Here is a 23,625-nt window from a genome sequence, read left to right on the forward strand (position 1 = left end):
ATTTGCATGATTTTGTATGATTTCTGGGTCAAGTCAATAGCAAACTATTTCCATATGTCACTTCTGCTACTTATAAGAAGAGGAAGCAACTGTTTTTTTCTTAGCATATGCAATACAATTGAACCATCCTAGCATTATTTTGTCTTTTATAATAAAAAAATAATTTGTTTGTTTGTCTTGAAAAGATAAATAGCCTGGCATACTTGCCTCATAACCAAAAGTGAGGGCCATAACAGTGATGAGAAAGCCAAAAAACGCTTCCAGCTTCCGCAAGCCTAAAGAGGAAAATGCAGCAGTGAGTTTACAGGAGAGTTCCCCATCAGTCACACGATGGAAAAGTAGCTTCTTTGCCTAACCCCTCCATTCCCACTCTACTTACCATATTTGTCCAAAAAGAGAAATACAAAAGTATCTGCAATGGTGATGAGAACTCCACCCCATAGGGGAACCCTAGAGCAGAGATAAGAAATGGAAATTAAAGGAAAGAGAGAGTACTTTCTTCCCAACAGCTCTCCATATGTACCACTTCTGCAGAAGCAAGGACTTGGGGAGGGGGGGGATAGCAGGGAGGGGTAGGAGGCCACCAGGCCTTGGGTAGTTTAGGATCACATGAATAATATTCACTCAAACTTGACTATCTACTAAGTCAGACATTAGGATACATAGTTGAAAAGAATGGGTCTTGCCCTGACAGGTTTGGCTCAGTGGATAGAGCGAGGCCTGCAGACTGAAGGGTCCCAGGTCCAATTCCGGTCAAGGGCATGTACATTGGTTGCTGGCACATCTCCAGTAGGGGATGTGCAGGAGGCAGCTAACTGATGTTTCTCTCTCATTGATGTTTCTAGTTCTCTATCCCTTTCCCTTCCTCTCTGTAAAACACATCAATATATTAAAAAAGAGAAAGAATGGGTCTTACCCCTCAAGGAGCTCCTTGTTTACTGGGATAAATTGGCATACAAATAACTGTAATCCACAATAATACATCCTGCATAACAGAGGTGTATATAATCCAACACGAGAACATGGAAGATAGAGAGCCTACACCTTCCAGGACAGAGAAAGGTGGTGCCAGATGGGTCCCACAGAAAATATAATAAACTTGAGTTGAATCTTAAAAATTGAAAATGAGTTGGGTTTTTGTTTTTACATTTGCTTTGAAATCTAGCAAAACACTACTTTCTAGAGGAAAATCCCCTCACCTTCCTACAGACAGGAGATTGATGGCAATGGCTGAGCCAATAACTTCTTGCATATCTGAGCCAATGATAGCCAACTCCACCATCAGCCACAGGACAATTCGTGGGACCTAAACACCAAACAGAAGGAAGACATGGTTCTAGTGAATAACTTCTAAGAATTTCCCTCATAATTTGGAATTCACATTTTGGAACTGACCCATTGGCAGTCCTTTATAAGCCTTCATTTTAGAGATAAAGACCCATCATTGCACGGTGGGCCCTCACTACAGAAGGCAAGTGTGCTTCTATGCAGTGGAGCTTATGAGTCAGGGCCTAGGCAGCAGCTCAATCCTAGTTTTTTTTCTCTTTCCTTTCCATTCAAGAGAGGAATGGAATTTCCATTCATTAATTTCCACTTAATTTCATGCCTAAAAAAACAATCCTAAGTCTTAGGGGGAAATGATGATACTAATATGGTCAAAATAACCTGTTTCCCCGAAAGACAGTGTCTTATATTAATTTTTGCTCCCAAAGATGCACTAGTTCTTATTTTCAGGGATGTCTTATTTTTTCATGAAGAATACGGTACACATTTATTGTTAAATGAAAATAAAGGAAATTTATTACCTGTATATGGTACGGTAGTACAGTAGTTGTCAACACAAACCAGACAAACTGTGAATCCTACAGTATCAAGAATTTACTCATTTATTCAATGACAATCATGTCATCATCTTCTGGAACATCATCATAACAATCCAATTCCTGAATTTCCTGGTGAATTTCTTGTGACTCCATTTCTTTTAGAATCAGTGGACCAAATCTCTCATGTTTAGCCTAGGAGGGGCCTTATTTTTGGGGCGATGCCTTATATTTCACTCAGAAGGAAACCTGTAAGTAGGTCTTATTTTCGGAGGATGTCTTATTTTCAGGGAAACACGGTACTATTCAGGAACAAATAAAAAATGTCTGAAGAAAATATTGATCCTGATTATAGCCGAAGAGACATAACAAATGTGAAAAGGCTGTGTCTTCCATTATGTAATAACAACACAGAAGTAAAAAAGGACAGATGCGAAGGGACTCAGGGCAAAGTGGTTGGAATTGGGCGATGTATGACAAAACAGGGAACTAATCTGGTCAAACAATGCAGGCCGAAGACAAATCTAGTTAATGCTGGTTCACTGAGCACAGAAAAAGAATACCTCCACGCATCTACTACCCAAAAAACAACTGCTAAGATACACAAAGAAAGAGAAGCTAAAAGAAATTATAAATTACCAGGATTTTCTTTTAAAAAGCATATAAGGAAGAAAAAAGAAAAAAAGATAAGGGTACTTTCTCACAGCCAGGAAAGGAGATTAAACATTTAGGACAAACCAGAGGTATATTTCTAGTATCTCATCTAAAGATGAAGCTAGCCCTTAATCAATTTGGCTCAGTGGATGGAGCCTTGGCCTGCAGACAAAGGGTTCCAGGTTCGATTCCAGTCAAGGGCATGTACTCTGATTGTGGGCACATCCTCTGTAAAAAATCGATAAAATATATTTTTAAAAAATAAATTTAAAAAATAAAGATGAAGCTAAGGCCCAGCAGGTGTGGCTCACTGGTTGAGCATCAATCTATGAACATGGTTCAATTCTTGGTCAGGGCATATGCCCAAGTTGCAGGCTCGATGCCCAGTGTGCAGTGTGTAACAGACAGCCGATCAATGATTCTCTCTCATCACTGATGTTTCTATTTCTCTCTCCCTCTCCCTTCTATTAAAAAAAGAAAAGGCTCTAGCTGGTTTGGCTCAGTGGATAGAGCATCATCCTGCGGTCTGAAGGGTCCTGGCTTTGGTTCTGGTCAAGGGCGCCTGCCCATGTGGTATGCTTGGTCCCCAGTGGAGAGTGTGCAGGAGGCAGCTAATTAATGATTCTCTCTCATCATGGATGTTTCCATCTCTCTCTCCTTCTCTCTTCCTCTCTGAAATCATGAAAAAAAGAAAAAAGATGAAGCTAGGGTAAAGCTATCTTCTAGACGCAGGCTCCACTTCCGCCTTAGGTGGCAGTAAGAAAGGCTCCAGGAAGTGTCCAGAAGGAAGATGAAGAGAACAGTGTAACACCCCGGGTCAGGGTTAATTGAAAACTAATAGAGGATCCAAAGATCCTGCCACAAACAGTTTGTATTATAAGGAAGAAACTTATTTTTTCTAATTGTTAGCAAAGTCAAACAAAAAGAAAATGCGTATAATGCAAAGTGATTGAGTAATATGAATGCATGGCTGGCAGTGCTTAGAGTAGCCCCCACCAGGCCATGGGCTGGGCGCTACCAGATGTCAGAAGGCAGAATGAAGGGTAAATGTTTACTCAAACAGGGTTTTCTAAAGAAACTTTTTGAAGGAACACAGAAATGTGGCTTGGCAGAAAGAGGGGCCTAGAGAATTTCCTTGGGACTCCCAGTCCGCAGGGCCACTGACCCCCACGTCCTCCACTCCTTCATATACAGTAGTGGGGCCAGCACGTACTGCATGACACACAGATTCCTATGTGAGTGACAGACAAACGGAACAGTACTCGGCTCACCTTGGGATACTGACGGTAGCAGACTTCAGCAAGATGCAGCCCCGTGACCACTCCCAGTCTTGCCGCAAGGCGCTGCAGCAGGAGTCCCACAATGGTGGCCAACAGAAGAACCCAGAGCAACTAGAGAAGAACAAAACCCACCGTAACACTCACAGGCAGCAGGTGTTTTTTATCTGGTTGTTGGCAATGAGAAGGGGAAGCACTACATTCAGGAAAGAGCCCAGGTCAGGGACCAAATGACCCAAGTTCTGCATCAGGTTCTACACATGACCTGGCATGTCTCCTGTATCCCGCTGAGCCTTACTTTCTCCCATCTGTAGTTTCTCCTTTACTCAAGGGAACTGTGTGGGTGAAATAAAAAACCAACTATGTGGATAAAATAAAATAAAAAGACAGATGGAAAAGTACTTTTCACTCAAACGTCACCGCAGGTTCAGAGGTTTATGCCCACCAGCAGAGTAAAAGAAAAGAATGTGAGTGTGTTGTATGTGTTCAAAAGGGACACGGGCCGAAACTGGTTTGGCTCAGTGGATAGAGCACGGCCTGCATACTGAAAGGTCGCAGGTTCGATTCCAGTCAAGGGCATGTACATTGGTTGCGGGCACATCCCCGGTAGGGGGTGTGCAGGAGGCAGCTGATCAATGTTTCTCTCTCATCAACATTTCTAACTCTCTGTCCCTCTTCCTTCCTCTCTGTGAAAAATCAATAAAATATATTTTAAAAGTAAATAAATAAATAAAATAAAAGGAACATGGGTAGAACTAGACATTTACCTTAAACCCAGCCACTGCTCCAGACTGCAAATCTGATTCAATGTTTCCTGGATCGAGGTAGGCAATGCTCATAAGAAAGCCCGGTCCCGTGAAAGCCCATAGTTTACGAAAGCTAAAACAGGAGTGCTGTACAAGAGGAAAAGAGATCAGACTGATCATCACCTTTATACTACCGATCTGTTTTATCATACGCAAAGCAACAAGAACAAAGGATTGAGGATGGTGGATACTGGGTGTGCCCAAGTTTCATCTCCATTTTGTCCACTTATTATCAATAAGTTGGCCCCTTTTCTGTCCAAGTAAAGAGCCTTTCCATTATCTTTCTCTTTTCCATCAGCCTCTCATTTTAAAACAAGAGTAACAATATCAGTACCTCTGTGCTCAACCAATACCCAAATAGGACAAAAGCTGGTTTGTCCCAGTGGATAGAGTGCAGGCCTGCGGACTGAAGGCTCCCGGGTTCGATTCTGGTCAAGGGCACGTACCTTGGTTGCAGGCACATCCCTGGAGGAGGGTGTGCAGGAGGCAGCTGACCGATGTTTCTCTCTCATCGATGTTTCTAACTCTCTGTCCCTCTCTCTTCTCTCTGTGAAGGAATCAATAAAATATATATATATATTTTAAAAAGCTGTCGTAAAGCCGAAACCGGTTTGGCTCAATGGATAGAGCGTCGGCTTGGGGACTGAAGGGCCCCGGGTTAGATTCCGGTCAAGGGCATGTTCCTTGGTTGCGGGCACATTCCCACTAAGGGGTGTGCAAGAGGCAGCTGATCGATGACTCTCTCTCATCGATGTTTCTAACTCTGTATCTCTCTCCCTTCCTCTCTGTACAAAATCAATAAAATATATTTAAAAAAATAAAAATAAAAATAAAAAAATAAAAAGCTGTCATAAAAGTGGAACATAAATCTCATATTTCTTTGATTTAAGCATTTCGCATTGGCAACAGTTTTCAAGGCCCTCATTTTCCTGAACAGCTATTTATTCTGATTTTTAAAATTCGGCCTTCGGAGACTGTGTGCCAAACTTAGACCTGAGGCTGTTGATCTTGAGTTGTCCGGCAGGCCCGTTACACACGTTTTCCTTACATGACTGCTTTTTCTCCCCAGGACCTGTCACTGACCTCCTCCTCAGGAATGGGAATCTTCTCGTCAAAGTAAGTGGTGAAGGGGTCCTCGGAGCCCCCGGGGGACTGCGGGAGAGAGGAGCTGCTGTAGGCAGGGTTGATGGCGCCAAGGCTGGCAGAGTCCCCATAGTCTTCAGAAGCAGCACCTGAATAAATAAATTTGAAAAGAAATTTTTTTTAAATGAGCAAACTAACAATTCATCCATAGTAATAATGAAATTAAATCTTTAACACCCTAAAGGCATAAGAGTTACCTGACTATCTCAATTTATTTCTAATACTTTATTTTTCTTTTAAATAAACTTTTCAAATTATTTTCTTAGTCCTCACCTGAGGATATGTTTTTATTGATTTAAGAGAGAGAAACATCAATGTGAGAGAGAAACATCAGTCATAACCTACAGTATGCACCCAACTGGGGACCGAACATGGAAAAAGGCTATGGCAAAAAATCTCCCTATCACTTCCTTCTGAAGTTTTTCAGCTCTACATCTGGGTTTTTTTTTTGTGTTTTTTTTTTAATACCTTTTATCAATTTCAGAGAGGAAGGGAGAGGGAGAGGGAGAGAGAGAAACATCAGTGCTGAGATAGATTCACTGATCAGCTGCCTCCTGCTGGTCCCCCACTGGGGATCGAGCCCACAACCCCGGCTTGTGCCCTGCTCTCCTGGCTCATAGGTGGACACTCAACCACTGACCTACAACAGCTGGGCTCTGTATCAGTTTTAGGACTACTTACATAGTCTCACAATGGTTTCCCTACTTTCATACTTCTATTCCCAATTGGCAAGTTTTAGAACCATTTCATTTTCTTCTAAGAACACTGATGTTGAACTCAAAATATTAACATCCCCAGACTAGCCTCTTTGGTAACCTAAAATCCTAACTTTTACAAGAAAAACTAGGTCAATCTAGTGAGAGACACACCACCACCACCACCACCACCACCCCTCCTAATATTTGGTAGGACTTACTCAAAGAAACTTCCTTGGACATTATACCTCCGCAGGCTTCTCAAAAATGTGGAAGTTGCAAAATCCTGCCACAGTTTGGGCTAAAATCTGAGGCTGCCGGAAAACCGCCAGCAGGAACCCCTTTGCCTCCTGACTAAGGCCCGCAGGAAAGAGGGCAGGCCACGTGGTGACCCTCGTGACAGGAGGACTCATCTAAGACTGATAAGTGTTTCCCTGACCTTGGCATTCTGAAGTTAATCTTAAATGCAGGAGGGATAGGGATTAGGGACTGGAAGATAAGGGCTAATCTGCCAAAAAGATACAAAACCAGGATTGCCGTAGCCATCTAATGGCTATTTTGAACCACAAAACTCTAATCACAGTGTTTCTAAGAAATCCTTATAACCTCCAATTAGAAAATAAAAGCTTTCTTTCTATATGGAAATGTATTAAGAAATTTTTTTAGTTATAAAAAGGAATGAAAATTCTAAAGGGAAAACTTAGAATTAGGAAGGATTAGTCAAAACAGTCAAGAAGCTCTAATCAGTAGAAGGTGCACACCCAGTACTTTCCATCTTCATAGAATCTGAATTGCCATCAGCAGCATAGAAGGAGGGTTTTATGACAGGTCTGTAAATATACTGCCTTTGCAGGCATTACTGCTATAGAAACCAAACGTGTTGCTAATCTTGGCTGTCTCAGAACTGGAAACAAGATGAGGCAGATCAAAAAAAAAAAAAAAAAAAAAAAAAAAGATGAGGCAGGTCTGTGGTTATAAACCCATTTTCATTTACAGCCTAAGCCACCAGATGGTGACTTCTGAATGGAGCAGATCTTCATGGACATATTATTGGCCGAAGGAGGGCAAATGGGAACATTTTTTGTAGGAATAGACAATGAGAAAGAAAATATGATAAATTGCTAAATCCAAATAACAATAGACAATAACACAAAAACTGTGAATTACCATCTGGCATCTTCTGTTCAGGTCCCAACACCATGGTTTTCTTGGAATAGGATTCTGGAAAGTAGAAAAGGGAGGGAGAGGAATGAACAAGAACAAACTAATAAGTTCAGCAACAGCATTTGTACTCTGTACAACCAAAGCCTTACTATATGAAAAGAATAATTCTTCTATTGAATTAGATAACCTTGAAAATAATTAGTTTTCTGAGTATGATTAAGGGATAATTAAAAAAATATTCTTGTTTAAACTGACTCAGAACTTAAGCTATTGAAATTTCCAGTCCTATCTGAATATCAGTGCATTGTCCTTTGATGCCTCCAGTTAACCATCTGAATGGCCTCAAAAAGAAAATGTTTCATTGTCTAAACCACCGGACATCTGAGGATTACCGTCCTGAGCCAATGCGGGCACCAAGAATGCAGAACTGATTCTCCTCAAAAATGGACTTTTTACTAAAAACATTCAGTCTTTTCTTTGTCCTCGGGAACACTCTTGGTATTGCCTAGTAGTTGGGAGGCTTCGATTAGAAATAAATGACCAAGATTTATTTAAGGGCCCAGCCAGTGTGGCTCAGTGGTTGAGGTCACAGTTGGATTCCTGGTCAGGACACATGCCTGCGTTCCAGGCTCCATCTCAAGTATGTGTGTGGGGATTGGGGGAGGGGGTGTGTGTGGCATGCGGGAGGCAGCCAATCAATGACTCTGTCTTCCTCTCTCTGAAATCAATAAAAATGTATTTGTTTAAGTATTTATTCAAGGGCCTTGTGCTTCAGTTTCTGGAAAGGGAAAAGCGCCTCACCAGCACACGGACAGTGGAGGGCCACTATTTCCTAGCTTCATGTTTCCCCAGGACAGATGTCAGCTCTAATGTTTCAGTCTCATCCCCCCCTCCCCCAACAACTGGGAGAAGACACGAGAGCGACCATGCCCTCCGCGCCTGGGCCTCGGAGCGCTGGGCGGGAGGGCTGCGCCTGGTTCTCTTCTCCAGACGCCGCACGCCTCTCAGACCTGCAATAAGCACCTGTGGGGACGAGGACGTGTCCAAAATGTCCCGCATTCTGTTGGGTTAAGTTCAACTGGGTGTGAAGAGGTATTAATAAGCCCATTTGTGTGTTTTTTGGGGATTTTTTTATTTTATTGATTTTTTACAGAGAGGAAGGGAGAGTGATAGAGAGCTAGAAACATCGATGAGAGAGAAACATCGACCAGCTGCCTCCTGCACATCCCCCACCGGGGATGTGCCCACAACCAATGTACATCTTTTACCAGAATCAAACCTGGGACCCTTCAATCCACAGACCCACGCTCTACCCACTGAGCCAAACCGGTTCCGGCATTAATAAGCCCATTTGACCACAGATCTATGGTGTATTCTCCAGTCAACCCCGCCAATAGGCTTGATTTTTTTAAATTTCTGATCTACTAATTAAGGAATCCACTTCTCAGTCAATTCCAAATTCAGAAGGGGGAAGAGAGGGTAATAATAACTCTCCTGAAGAAGGTCTGAAGACTCTCCTTAGCTGTCTTTTACTTATGTTCCTTATGTTTAAATTGTCTTTTCCACTTATGTTCCTTTGTTCCTCCTAACTGAACAGTCCTCGACTTTCTGTTTTAGACCATCTATCTACCAACATATTCTATATTATACCTATCTTATAGAATTACAGGATTCAGACCCAAAAGGGGTCGTAGGTTTCATCTATTTTCTGGGGTATAAAACATACCACCACTGACTAATTTGGAAAACAATGTTCATCTCTGCAGTAACCAATATCAGGTATTTTGTTATAATGTAAAACCAGCCATATTCCTTCTATCAGGTCTTGAGCCACCAGCTGGCTCAACACCAGGCAAGAGATCCCAAGCCCCCTTTCAGCCAGTCACCATAGCTCCTCACCAAATGGGATTGACACCTGACAACGCAGAGTAGCAATAACAACTTGCTTCCTATCGAAGTACAGAGCCTTTTTACTTCCAATTCTAAAAAGCCAGGTAATCAGGTTTCCTAGCCCACAATGAATTAGAAACCACAAATCCGATCCGGGATTAAGGCTGTCATAGGAAAAGGTTTTGGGCCATTTGATCTGAGGCAAAGAGCTCTTCCTTATACTTCCATTAGCTCTGAGAACATTATTATTAAGAAGAATTGCCCTAGCAGGTTTGGCTCAGTGCACAGAACATATGCCTGCGAACTGAAGAGACCCAGGTTTGATTCCAGTCAAGAGCATGTACCTTGGTTGCGGGCACACCCCCCAGTGCAGGAGGCAGCTGATCGATGTTTCTCTCTCATCAATGTTTCTAACTCTCTGTCCCTCTCCCTTCCTCTGTGTAAAAAAAAAAAAAAAAAATCAATAAGGGGGGCAATGGTAAGATATGTACACATATACTACCTTAATTTAAAAAAATGGAAAGGAGGGGGAAAAATCAATATATTTAAAAATAAATAATTTTTAAAAAGAATAATAATTATCTTAATTATACTAGAGGCCCAGTGCACAAAATAGTGCACAGGAAGGGTCACCAGTCCTGGCCAGCGATCCGGGCCGATCAAGTTCCCTGCCTTTAGCCTCCCCACTCCTCCTTCCCTCACTCCCTCAGCGCCCCAGCCACCACTGTTTGTCATCCACCATGTTCCATGCCACCCTCTGGTGGTCAGCACATATCATAGCGAGCAATCAAACTCCCAGTCTGGAGCTCCCAAGGGAACAATTTGCATATTAGTCTTTTATTATATAGGATAATTAATATATTATTGTTATATCAAATTTCTTAACTGTGGCCTACTCACCAAGAACTGATTAAATTCGATTATTTTTGTAGTGATGCATGATATCCTATTTAAGAAGACACAGAAGTACTTTTATACATTTGAGGAAGATTCCAACCCAAAATAGGCTACTTAACGTATATTTAAAAAGCAATGAATGGAGGCACACCCCCTCCCAGGAGCACTCGGGCACCTTTCCCTTCCCTTTCCTCTTCCCCCATAGGCATGCATCTCCTAAATTCCAAAGGACCCTACAAGTCTTACAACCAGGGACACAATGGGCAGCAGCTGTTCTTCCCAAGCTAATCCCCTGAACCGTCTCCAAGGTCCCCTTTTCTCCAGTGAGTGACACAGCCCGGCCTGGGCTCACTGTCCTGGAGAGCCAAAGCAGCCTCACCTCCACTCTCTCCTTTTATCCCACGTCCGTCTTTGTTTCCTGTCCCCAGCTTTCATAAACGTGCTCTCAAAATAAAAGGCAAACAACTGAGTGTTTTTCCCCAATCCTGTAGTCTGCAGAAGTGATAAAGAATAACTAGACAGAAATATTTCATAATAAAAAAATTAATAAATATCACTATTCTAATTGATTATTCCTATACTAAATACATATAAAGCCATTAATATATAAGAAGTCTAGTCTTCTCTCTGAAATCTCAGGAATGTATTATTCCAGGAGAGAACTGATTCTAGATTCCAACTTTCTCATTAAAACTTTTCATTAACAAACCACAAGCTTCACTGTTTGTAGTGCATATAGAACATAACTAGGAGAGGGAACAGAGGGGGTCAGTTATGTGTGGCGTGCTGCACAGTATTTGAGCCTCCATGCAAGTTTAAGATACATACGAAAGCTGTAAATTAATATTAAGGTAGTTTTGCTTGCTAAGGCCATACTACAGGCCATTTTCAGTCACTCAGTTACATTAAGGAAAAGACGAAGTTGAGATTTAAGCAACCAGAATCAACTCAGCAATATTTTGATAATTATGATTAATATGCTTTGATATTCTAGATCACTCCAACCATAAAGTATCACTTTCTCTTATTAAAGCCAGTAAGATTCACCTTATGAAACAGCAATCAACAACAGAAAAATGGTTAAGTGTAATATAACTATTTTATCTTATTCCTTATCAAAAGTTGTAAGACTGTTTTACAGTATTAAAATGCTAATAAAATTACATTTTCGGTCCAAATGTCATTAAGTCTACATGTCCTTTGACTCAACAATTCTACTTCTAAGAATACATCCTATATGCTCATATAAGAAAGTATGTGCATATTTCTCATAGCATTATCTGTAGTATCAAAAGGCTGCGATATCAAAAAAACAACCAAGATATTAGCAGAGGACTGATTAAATAAACTATGAACATTCATACGATGGAATGCCATCAGCTCTTATAAAGCAGATCTACATATATAGGTAGGAAATAATCTCCAACATATGATGTCAAGTAAAAAAACAAACTTTCAGAACAGTATGCTATCATTTGTGTAGGAAAATAAAAAGAAAACACACATGTACACATATATACTATCCCCAAAGGACAGTAAGTCAAAAACTGGTAATGCCGTCCCTAAGACGAAGAAGTGGGAGAGCCCAAATGAGATTAGATAAAAGAAAGACCTCTCAATGAATATACATCACATTCCATTTTCTTCTATAAAAATTGTTTTACCATGTGCGCTTCTGTATTATTTATTTTTAAAAAATATATAAAGATAATATGAATTTGCTTCTTTTTTTCAATTAGTTTACTTTCCATATATTTTGTATTGGTTTTAGATGTGCACTAGATAATCATATACTGTACAAAGCATTCCCCGACATCTCCAGCACCCACCTAGCACCAAGCGTAGCTACCACAATACTGACTATATTCCCTGTGCTGTACCTGACATTATCCCCATGACTATTTTGTAACTACCAATTTGTATTTCTTAATCCCTTCACCCAGCTATTAAGACTCCCTTCTAATAGCTGTCAGTCTGTTCTCTGTATCTATGAATTTGTTTCAATTTTGTTTGTTCATCTATTTGTTCTTTAGATTCCACATATAAGTGAAATCATATGGTACTTGTCTTTCTCTGATTGACTTATTTCACTGAGCCTAATACCCTCTAGTTCCATCTATGCTGTGGCAAATGATTGGATTCACTTTCTTTTTTTTTACAGGTTGAAGTAAAGATTGCTTATTTAGCAAAAAACACCTATGAAATACCTCAAACTTGAATAAATGAGTAACAAATAACTAAAATCATAACTTCAAGTTTTTCTAATAATGTAGATCTAAGAAAAAGATTTTTAAAAATATAATGCACATATGTTAAAAAATCTCAAGAAAACAAGGAATAAACATTAAAAGGGGGACAGATTCCAGTATCCGGATTTCAAGTGATTTTCTTGAAACATTTTAAAGTTCAAAACGTATTTTCATTCCATCAGGGTACTCCAGATGGTTCAATCTAGCCTCCAGCCTCTCCAGTCTGAGACTTGAATGGAATAATTGTCTCCTTGCTCCCAAGTAGGGGAAAGAGGAAAATCATGGCTTTAGAAAGACCTGTTGAACCAGGTGACTTAAAGTGCGTCACTAACATCTTGAGTCTTAGATTCCTCCTTTGATCCACTTCCTCCCACTTCCCCGTCTTCTGCCCCCGCCCCCCCCCCCCCCATTCTTTTCGGTCATGCTCTCCCAGGCAGGTCTGCATTGCCTTTACTGAATCTGGGTTCAGTCAAGTATTTGGTCTTAACCACCCACTGCTCTCTGGATTCATTTTAAAAAAAAATATTTTTATTGTTTCAGAGAGGAAAGGAGAGGAAGGGAAAGACAGAAACATCCATGATGAGAATCATTGACAGGCTGCCTCCTGCATGCCTCATACTGGGGATCAAGCCTACAACTCAGGCATGTGGCCTGACTGGAATTGAATTGTAACCTGGTTCATTGGTCAATGCTCAACCACTGAGCCACACTGGTTGGGCTGGATTCACTTCTTAACAAATACTATAGGGACTCTCTGATATGATTGACAGATTTTGGAGAAAAAGGAAGGGAGAAAGGGAGGGAGGGATGGGAGGAGGGACACATACTTGTTGTTCCACTTATTTATACAATGTATATACCTGACCAGGGTCTGGACCCACAGCCTATTGGGACGACACTAACCAACTGAGTTACCCAGCCTGGGCTCTGAGAAAGCTTCTCAAATGAATGGAGATCTGCAGCCTTCCACTTGGCTGGCATACATTGCCTTCAGTTTAACTTACTATCACTCTGTCTTAGAGCCACACAACCATGCTGGGAAATTATGATCATGGAGTTTCAGAAGCCAAATTCTTAGGAAAGCATTTCCTGATCTAATTTGGGTTAAATGGCCCTCCTTCGTGTTCTCCCAAGGTACCTGCTGGTTACCACTACTATCATTACTCTTACACTTTCACCATGTTATCTTAAAGTCATTTATTCCCTGATACTATTTTGAAACTTTTCTGTAAATTTGAAATTATATCAAAATGAATAGTTATCTCCTCAAAACACAAACTAGCTATAATTCTGAATATCTAGTTAACAATAATTCTGTGTTACTCTAGTCCCGTAGTCAGCAAACTGCAGCTCGAGAGCCACATGCAGTTCTTTGGCAGTTCTTTGGCCCCTTGGGTGTGACTCTTCCACAAAATACCACAGCCTGGGCGAGTCTATTTTGAAGAAGTGACATTAGAAGAAGTTTAAGTTTAAAAAATTGGGCTCTCAAAAGAAATTTCAACCGTTATACTTTTGATATTTGGCTCTGTTGACTAATGAGTTTGCCGACCACTGTCCTAGTCGGTTTGGCACAGTGGATAGAGCGTAGGCCTGGGGACTAAAGGGTCCTGGATTCAATTCCAGATCTTGGTACCTGCCCGGGTTTTAGGCTCAATCCCAGTAGGGGGCCAGGAGGAGGCAGCCAATCAATGATTCTCACTCATTGTTGATGTTTCTCATCTCCCTCTCTGAAATCAATATAAATATATTTTTAAGAAATTCTGTGTTTCTTAACATTTACAAGAACTCTGGAAGAACACTTTGGGGTTTTTTTAATATATATTTTATTGATTTTTTTTTTTTTTACAGAGAGGAAGGAAGAGGGATAGAGTTAGAAACATCGATGAGAAACATCAATCAGCTGCCTACTGCACACCCCCAAATGCAGCTGTGCCCACAACCATGGCACATGCACTTGACCAGAATCAAACCTGGGACCCTTCAGTCCAGAGGCCAACGCTCTATCCACTGAGCCAAACCAGTTAGGGCTGGAAGAACACTCTGAATAACCCAAATCTATTTAAAAATCGCCAAGAAATAAATATTAAAATACATGCATAAACATTAACTTAAACTTTTTCCCGTATGGTTAAAAAATTTTTTTGAATTTGAAATACTTTTATCTTGTGAAATTCCCCTGTAGAGGGCAAAGGCACTCAAAATAATTTCACTGATTTTAGAACTATATTCAAAACTGCAAAGGTCTCCCTAAATCTGTAAGGTTTAGAGGAGTGTTTTTTTTTTTTTAACAATCCTCTAAGTTTTCCTCCCTTTTTTTCTCCCCTCCTATACATAAACAACATCAAAGGGAGCATTAGGAAAGCAATTTTCAATCGGTGTGCCACAATAATTTTTTAAAAATGCAATACCTAAAAAAAAAAAAAAAAAAAGGAGTCCCTGAGCGCTGGCCGCTGGCTGGGTGTTAGAACGCTTGCCTGTGCACCAGAGGCCTGTCTGGGGATCCACACCCAGCTCTGTAGGGGCCTGTGTGGGAGACAACCATTCCATACATCTCTTTCACACTGATGTTCCCTCCCCATCCCCTTCCATTCTCTAAATATCAACGGAAAAAATATCCTCAATCCTTGGGTGAGAATTTTTTAAAAAGCAATACCTAATGATTTAGTTGGGGGCATTGACTTCTTTTCCCTTAGATTAGGGGTGTCGAACTCAATCAGAGAAGGGGCCAAAATCTAAAATCCAGCCTAAATCGCGGGCCGAATGGTTTACTGAACAGTCATAAGTTGTCATTGTGATGGAAACGCAGCGGAGTGCAGTGATGACAGCGCGGTGCAGGCCACATTGCAAGGCCTGGCGGGACGGATTTGGCCCGCGGGCCTTGTGTTTGACACATGTGCCTTAGATTGTCAAATAAATAAAAAAATGACAATAGCCAACACAATAGGTGTCCAGAATTAATCAAATTTTTGGTGAGATTGACAAAAAAAATGTATTTTTTGGTTTGCCACAGAATTTTAGTAATTAGTTTATGTATGCCATGAGATGAAAAAAGTTGAAAATCACTGAAGAAGGAAAATAATGTCATAGAAGCAAACAAAAAATTGTTAAATAAATGTGAACAGGAAAGTTTTTTTTTTGTTTTGTTTTTTTCAAAAACACCTTTATTTCCCTTCTCTGCTCCCATCTTCGAACCGTTACCCCTGAGTGAAAGTGAACAGGAAAGTTTGAAGTTGACTCCCTCTTAGCGGCTTTTCTCAGACAAGATTCAGTGCCAGGACATGCTGGTGACAAAGTAAATAGCCAGAGGCACAGATGAAGGCTTTAAAAAGTAATACCCAAGGGTTTTAGGCATTAACAAGCAGTTATGACCTTTTAAAATTCATTTTGTGTCCTGAAGAAAATGTAAAGATTCTCAGATCCTTCTAAAATCCCTTTTCCCGAAAGTTCTATTTTAAGGCTAAAGTACTGGATATTCCCACAAAACCATTACTATCAATCTAAGACCTATGCTGCACAAGATGTTCTTTATGAAGGGGATGAGAGTCAACAAAACTCTGAAATACTCAAGTGGTTCGAACAAAGCTCATTGTTTTCTGAACCCTGTGTGTTTTAACAAGGAAGATCACGGGCTACTTTTTGAGGGTATTTCTGCCCTTGTTCGTCCATTCCGGGTCAATACAGACGCACCATTTTCTGAGTCTTTTCCATCTGGGCATTCATCTAATTAGTTCCAAAACTCAGTGTGTCCCCGCTGGAGGTGAGGGGAAAGAGCTTAGAAAAGCAATGTGATTTCTAAAGTATTCTTGAGGATGTAAGTCTGAAATTATTTAACTTGGATAAGTGTATCCTATTTTTCTCTTATGAAAATGATTTTGAAGTAAAATGGGAAAAAGGGTTGAAGACTCATTACATCTACTTCCTGATAGTGAAAAGCCCCTCTAGTATTAGTTTAAGAAAAAGGCCTAGGAACTCCATTCCTCTCTACCTGAGTAAGTAGGGTCAGACTGTTTTCCACTGAAAGCCACACAAGCACGCCCAGTTCATACAGTTCAAACAGTGCTGCTATTGTACAATGTGCTTCATGCATATCAGGGCATCTGTGTGTGCGTAGTCTCGCTCTCCCTGGCACAATGGCCACTGAAATACCAGCTTAGCCCAGCCAGTGTGGCTAGGTGGTTAAGAGTTGGCCAGTGAGCCAGGGCACATGCCCTGGTTGCAGGCTTGATCCTCAGTGTGTGTGTGTGTGTGGGGGGGGGGGGGGGGGCGTGCAGAAGGTAGTAGATCAATGATTCTCTCTTATTGGTTTCTATTTCTTTATCTCTCTTCCTTCCTCTCTCTAAAAATCTATTTTAAAAACAGCAATACCAGCTTAGACTATTCTTCATTTTACTGATTTGTGTTAATCTTGCTTAGTCTAACAGAGAACCACAATTTCAAGTTTACAGTGCCTCACCTAAGCTAGACTTTAGAGACTCTGTTTTAGAGTAGAAGGAAAAACCTAACATTGAGAACATCTACTGATAAAGGAAGAAAACTAATTAGCAAAAGGAAAGAGGGAGTTACGATACGATCCGGGAGAAAGAGAACAGCCGATAATGACACCAGCTGCTTGGGTGTGAAAGACGATAGCAGTTGGGAGAAATTTGGCCAAGCTGTCAAGAAGGATGTTTTAGACAAAAATATCACTTACCAACCAGAGGCTTCAGAATAGAACTCTTAACTTTATCTGCTCAGTGCTCTGAGGCTTAATCAGCTTCTTGACTGCTTTAACTTCACTACTGTACTTCTTTAGTGCTTACTGCTCACTAAAATCTTACTTCTGGAGACTAAGCTTCTCTTTGTTCCTCCCAGCTCACACAGCGTGAGCTTCCTCTGATCTCCTAACCGGAATGTACAGCAGTGCGTTTCCCTCTGGGGGCGACCTGGCCTCCTGGCTGCACACAGCTATCCTGGAACACAACTCCAGGTTCTGAGAACAATTTCAAAGACCCCTTTTAAACTGAAATAAGAAAGTCTATAAATCAGTCTCCACCTACTTCTAGCCTCAGGGAAAAAATGTTTTGCCCTCATACTTGCTTTAAGTAGTTTTTTCTCTGGCAAATATGAAAAATGCTTATCATTAGATTACATTCAATTCATTTATTCCAGTGACAGTATTGGCCCCTCTGATGTAGACTGGACTTGACAATTTTAAGTCAATATTTTCCTCAATGTTTGTTTTCTTAAAGCAAAGAAAATTTATGTGTAAAGACAGACGATACATACAAGATTCCCCAACCTGATACATGCCTCTTTTTGCTCTTTGGAACCTGTTAAAATTTTAACTTGTAGGTTTCGTTCACTACCTTGGAGTTTTTTTTCTGTTTGTTTGTTTCTAATATATTTGTATTGATTTCAGAGAGGAAGGGAGAGGTGAGAGAGATAGAAACATCAATGATGAGAAAGAATCACTGACCAGCTGCCTTCTGCACAGCCATCACTGGGGATCAAGCCTGCAACCCTGGCATGCACCCTGACTGGGAATCAAACCATGACTTCCTGGTACATAAGTAGACGCTCAACCACTGGGCCACGCCAGCTGGGCATTACCTTGAAGTTTTAACATACACTTGCGTATCAGCGATAAGTGGGGCTAAAACAAAGAAAACCCATACAAAATTACCTACTACCATGTTTCCCCGAAAATAAGACCTAGCGCATGGAAAGGTAAGACATCCCCTGAAAATAAGACCTAGTGCAACTTTGGGAGAAAAAATTAATATAAGACACTGTCTTATTTTTGGGGAAACAGGGTAGCAATAGGCACAAAGACTGAAAACCCTAACTTCACAATTTGTCTTCACTGAAAACTGGTTCTCACACTAAAAAATGTTACTCTGACCTTAAATTAAAAGTGGAAGAGGAATAGACAATAAATATATTTTTATCACTCTTGCCAACTCTTTTATATTCTACTAGAGGCCCAGTACACAAAATTCGTGCACTCGGGGTGGGGGTGGGGGAGTGGACCTACACCGCGGTCAGACATCCTTAGCGCTGCCACAGACGCAGCAGAGACTCTCGCCAACGCCCCTGGGCTCACCAGCCATGAGCCCGGCTTCCGGCTGAGAGGCGCTCCCCCTATGGGAGCGCACTACCACCAGGGGGTAGCTCCTGTGTTGAGGATCTGCCCCCTAATGGTCAATGTACATCATAGCTACTGGTCTTTCCACCAGTTGATTTGCCTATTAGCCTTTTATTATATAGGATTCTAATTTTATTAAAATATAGCTTACCAGTATATGCCCTGGCGGGTATGGCTCAGGCATTGGGCATCAGCCTGTGCACCCAAAGGCTGTTGGCTTGATTTCTGCTTTCAGGCTCATCACTGGAAGGGGACATGCAGGAGGCAACCTGTTATAAATCTCTCTCCCTCTCTCTAAAACCCATTTAAAAATATTTTTAACAAATAAGTAAATAAATAAATATAGCCTATATACACATATATTGTTTTATTTTACCAACGATATTCCTGATGGTACCTGTAAGGGCTCTTTTTTTTTTGTCTCCAAGGATCAATAACTGTTAATTGTTCTAAATATGTGGGGTAAATTATTTTAAAAATAAACGGCATACAATGAGTGAAGCAAGGGTCTAGGTCTTCTAACTCCTTATATTCTACACATTCAAATGCTACCAGCCTTCTTTTCCAAAATATTTTATTCAAACCACAGAGACTCAGATAATAAAGATGACAATATTGAGGCAAAAGGCTCCCCTTTCAACCTCAAACACTCAGCTCTTTAAAGATGTTACTCCTTTTCCTCTTTATTCAAGTACAAATGAAGGGATTTTACAAAGACAATGTCAATGTCGTCCACTCTCACTCCTCCAACATCGAACATTCAACCCTAAGGATCACTAAACTGTCTAAGTTTAGTATTGCAAAGCTAACTAACTAAACTTATCACACCTGCATTTTAGCCAAACCAGGCCAGCATACCGCTGGAGTAAGTGATGTTCTTTTCTGTAAATTCAAAGTTTCTCATTTTGCACTAGTTTCCAGTAAGGCTACATGCATAAACAACAGCTTCCTAGAAGAGAAGAATTGGAAGACAAGACAACCTTCCATTAGAGTAGGGGTGTCGAACTCAATCAGAGAAGGGGCCAAAATCTAAAATCCAGCCTAAATCGCGGGCCGAATGGTTTACTGAACAGTCATAAACTGTCATTGTGATGGAAACGCAGCGGAGTGCAGTGATGACAGCGCGGTGCGGGCCACGTTGCAAGGCCTGGCGGGACGGATTTGGCCCGCGGGCCTTGTGTTTGACACATGTGCATTAGAGCCTCACAAAGAGAATTTGAGAGGGACTGGAAGCTCATAGAAAAGGCATAACCCTGTCATCTCACATTTGTATTTAGGAACGTGGCGAGGAGACAGAAAATAAAGATGTCTTTGATTGCACAGCACCCACACAAACTCATAGCACTACAAGTCCAACAGAAAACCTATTGCTTTGTGGATACTATTCTCTACCAGGGGTCTTCAAACTACGGCCCATGGGCCACATGCGGCCCGCCAGGTTTTTTGGGCAGTGAGCGCAGCCAAGGTGTTACAGTAGGAATTAGTAGTTCATATAGTCCGGCCCTCCAGCTCTCTGAGGGACCGTGATCTGGCCCCCACTTTAAAAAGTTTGAGGACCGCCGAGACCGGTTTGGCTCAATGGATAGAGCGTCGGCTTGGGGACTGAAAGGTCCCGGGTTCGATTCCGGTCAAGGGCATGTACCTTGGTTGCGGGCATATCCCCAGTAGGGGGTGTGCAAGAGGCAGCTGATCGATGACTCTCTCTCTCATCGATGTTTCTAACTCTCTATCTCTCTCCCTTCCTCTCTGTACAAAATCAATAAAATATGTTTAAAAAAAAAAAAAAAAAAAAAAAAAGTTTGAGGACCCCTGCAACCTCTCACTTTCATGTCACTGAGTTAAAACTAAACCAAAGCCGCTTAGTAGCTCAGAGTAATCCAAGGGGCACTGCTGATTTCCTGACCGCGGAATAACATTAGATTCACACCACACTTCCCTGTTCATTAATGAGAAGTGCTGCCAGGCTGCCCAGAAATTCCCCTCCCCAGTCCCGACTTGGCCATGCCAGAAACATGAGGAATCGGGTTATGCTGCAACCCTGGCCTTTTTGGTATTGGATCCAAAACAAACCGTGCCAAGGCCCCACGGCTGTCAATGCAATGCCATTCAGAGTCCAGAGTGCTAACGACGACACTATGGAACCTCTCCTAATGCAATGCTATTCAATGAAAAACTGTACGGCCAAATAATGTCTCAGGTTTCATTTACCCAACGCAGCTTATCACACACAGACCTAGTCTAGTGATAGCTTCTAACCTTAGTTAATGGTAAGATAAACACCTGGCAGAAAGCCTCTAGTTAACCGGTAATTTATACTGTATACTCAGATCGACAGAAATGGCAACAGGCTAACAGGGTTCGGAGCAAAGGTTAAGTAATGAGGTCAGATCTGTTAAGTTTGGACTTTTTAAGGGGAAAGAAGGCACATGTGGGGAATAGTAAAAACAAAACAAAAACACAAAACCAGGCCTCCCTTCCAGGAGCACACTGTCCTTTCCCTTTTCCTCTCCCCCACCCCCCATCCCCAGATGTGTGACCATTACCTCCTAAACTCTAAGGGCCCTCCCTTTACCTTTAGAACTTGTTTCCTAACCCCGTTTCTTCTAGGAACTGCTTTTTCTTTCTCTGTAACTTATCCAATAAAAGTTCTCTTACAAAAACAAACAACAACACTCCCACGTGCCAGAAACAGTTCTAAGCACTTCGTGTGCATTAACTCGTTTAGTCCTCACCAACACCTCCACCAAACCGACCCGATCCACCCCCACCTAAGTATGCGGAAACAAGAACAAAGAAGCTAAGCAACTGACGCCTTAGACAGGCGATGGCAGGGCTTCAGATTCCACGGGAGTCAGGGGCCCGCAGCGGACCGGCCTCACCCGCGCTCACTGCACCCGCGGAGGCCTCGGCCCCGGGGCCCTCCTTTAGGATCCGCTGCTTTCCTTCCACCCTGCAGAGAGGCCGCGTTCCTTCCATTCCCTACCCCTCCTCTGAGTATCATCTTTTCACGCGCACAACACTCCAGCCCGGTCCTCAACCTTCCCCGGCGATGCTCCTGGACACACAGGGTGTCCGATGGAGGAGGCAGGGACTTGGGGAAACCAGAAGGGAAGGGCAACCCAAAGGCGACAGAACAGAAAGTGGGCGTCAGCTTTGAAATCGGGTTCCTGAGAAGCCCAACAGCGGGACGGCAATAATGGCACCCACTGCCGAGACCGGTTTGGCTCAGTGGATAGAGCGTCTGCCTGCGGACTGAAAGGTCCCGGGTTCGATTCCGGGCAAGAGCATGTGCCTTGGTTGCGGGCGCATCCCCGGTGGGGGGTGTGCAGGAGGCAGCTGATCGATGTTTCTGGCTCACTATTTCTCCCCCTTCCTCTCTGTAAAAAAAATCAATAATTTAAAAAATAAATAAATAAAAAATAATGGCACCGACAGCCCGTCCATGCCAGGGCGCAGTGGCCTGGCCAGGCCCGCCCAGGAGGGCGCTCTTTGTAGGTCGCACAAAACGAACTGGTGTGGAAGCGGGAAGCCCGGGAGGAAGCGGGGAGCCCGGGAGGAAGCGGGGAGCCCGGGGGGAAGCGGGACCCCGGCTCTGGAGGTAGGGAGCCTCCTCGCCCCGCGGCCCCCCCCCCCCCCCGGGGCCCGGCGGCCTGCTCCGCGGCCTGGAGCGGCTCCCCGCACCCTCCACCGCGGGCGCCAGCGCGGGGGCAGGTCCCGCCCGGGGCTCGCCCGTTCCTCCCGGGCCGTGGGCGGCAAGGAGGGGCGAGGCCCCGGGAACCGGGTATTCGCTCCCGCCCTCCCCGAACCCCACCCCCGGCGCCCTCTTCTCCCTCGGAACCCCGCGACTCCGTCTGGACCCCGCGCCTCAGGCCCCGCGGCGCGCACCGCCCTCGCGGCCCCGCACTGGCCCCCGCGCCTTCCCCCCGGCGGGCCCCGGAGCCGCCCGCCCTCCGGGCCCGGCCCGTCGGGGGCTCACGGAGCGCCCGCTTGACCCCTGACCTCGCCTGCCCTTCGCCTTACCAGCTCCGCGGCCACCTGACAAGCCGTCCCCGCGCCCGGGGCTCCATAGTCCTGGAACCAGCGCCAGGCAGCCCGACTGCTACACGCCCCGCCATTGGCCGACGGGGTGTCAGCCGCACATTCCCATTGGCTGGACTCTCCGTCTTCCCGGTAGCGGCGTGCGCGCGTGGCAACGGGACTGCGGGTCCCGAGGCCCCGCCCACCCCGAGGTCAGGCTGGGGGCGGAGCCCAAGCGGTGGGGGCGGGGCCCAAGCGGTGGGAGCGGGGCCCAAGCGGTGGGGGCGGAGCTGCGCCCCAGAGCTGTCCAGCCCCCAGAGGGTGCGTTTGGAGGCTCCCACCCAGCAGACAGGTAAGTTTTGTGCAATAGTCCGCTGTGGCCTCATATTAGCTACTGACAACCAGCCAGTTTCTTCTGGAGACCTGGCGCGCCTTCTAAAGTACAGCTCCGCCCTACAAAGTGCAGCTCCACCCTATAAAGTATAGCCACCTGCAAAGACCATGTCCTCTCGCCCCCAGAGCCTCATCATAGTATCTGTGCCCTATCAAGAGCACCTCACACCTGAGAGGAACTGCGAAACATCAGCCAGTGCAACCAGTTCGACCGCATCACAGGTGCCTTACTCGCCAGCCTTGGTAATGAATCCTTTCTCTCCATTCTACCCGTCTGCCTCGCTTCTTGCCCCGAGATTTATCTCCACCTACCCCAAAGTGACCCCACTCCAGCCCCACAGCCTGAACCCTCACTCTATAGTCTTTCTTGGAAGATGGCAGTCAGACCAGTGGTGCAACAGAGGGGAGAAAACAATGGTCTGACAAACCACCCTAGTAATTTTCTCCTCGTTCAGAGCTATAGAAACATTTGTAGACACCCTCCCCTCCCTTTTAT

The 23,625-nt window shown here is 43.4% G+C and overlaps 1 protein-coding gene across 5 annotated transcripts in view; it reads right to left on the reverse strand.

The window, feature by feature from the left end:
* SLC11A2 (solute carrier family 11 member 2) overlaps positions 1-23,625 on the reverse strand; it is a 41,393-nt gene that overhangs the window by 17,119 nt on the left and 649 nt on the right. For 3 of the 5 annotated variants that reach the window (XR_004991381.2, XM_036457883.2, XM_036457885.2), the window contains exons 2-8: positions 7,563-7,616; positions 5,641-5,789; positions 4,519-4,644; positions 3,746-3,865; positions 1,200-1,306; positions 380-450; positions 208-275 (exon numbers count right to left, since the gene is read on the reverse strand). Coding sequence is in view for 4 of the 5 variants with exons in the window: in XM_036457883.2 (XP_036313776.1) it covers positions 208-275; positions 380-450; positions 1,200-1,306; positions 3,746-3,865; positions 4,519-4,644; positions 5,641-5,789; positions 7,563-7,616 (695 nt within the window). In the remaining variant the exon portion in view is untranslated. Of the gene's footprint in view, positions 1-207; positions 276-379; positions 451-1,199; positions 1,307-3,745; positions 3,866-4,518; positions 4,645-5,640; positions 5,790-7,562; positions 7,617-18,870; positions 18,895-22,739; positions 22,913-23,625 lie in introns of those variants that run through there. The other 2 variants (XM_036457884.2, XM_045587983.1) reach the window with 2 other exon arrangements.

Source organism: Pipistrellus kuhlii, unplaced genomic scaffold (genome assembly GCF_014108245.1).
Source record: "Pipistrellus kuhlii isolate mPipKuh1 unplaced genomic scaffold, mPipKuh1.p scaffold_m20_p_3, whole genome shotgun sequence".
Taxonomy (NCBI): domain Eukaryota; kingdom Metazoa; phylum Chordata; class Mammalia; order Chiroptera; family Vespertilionidae; genus Pipistrellus; species Pipistrellus kuhlii.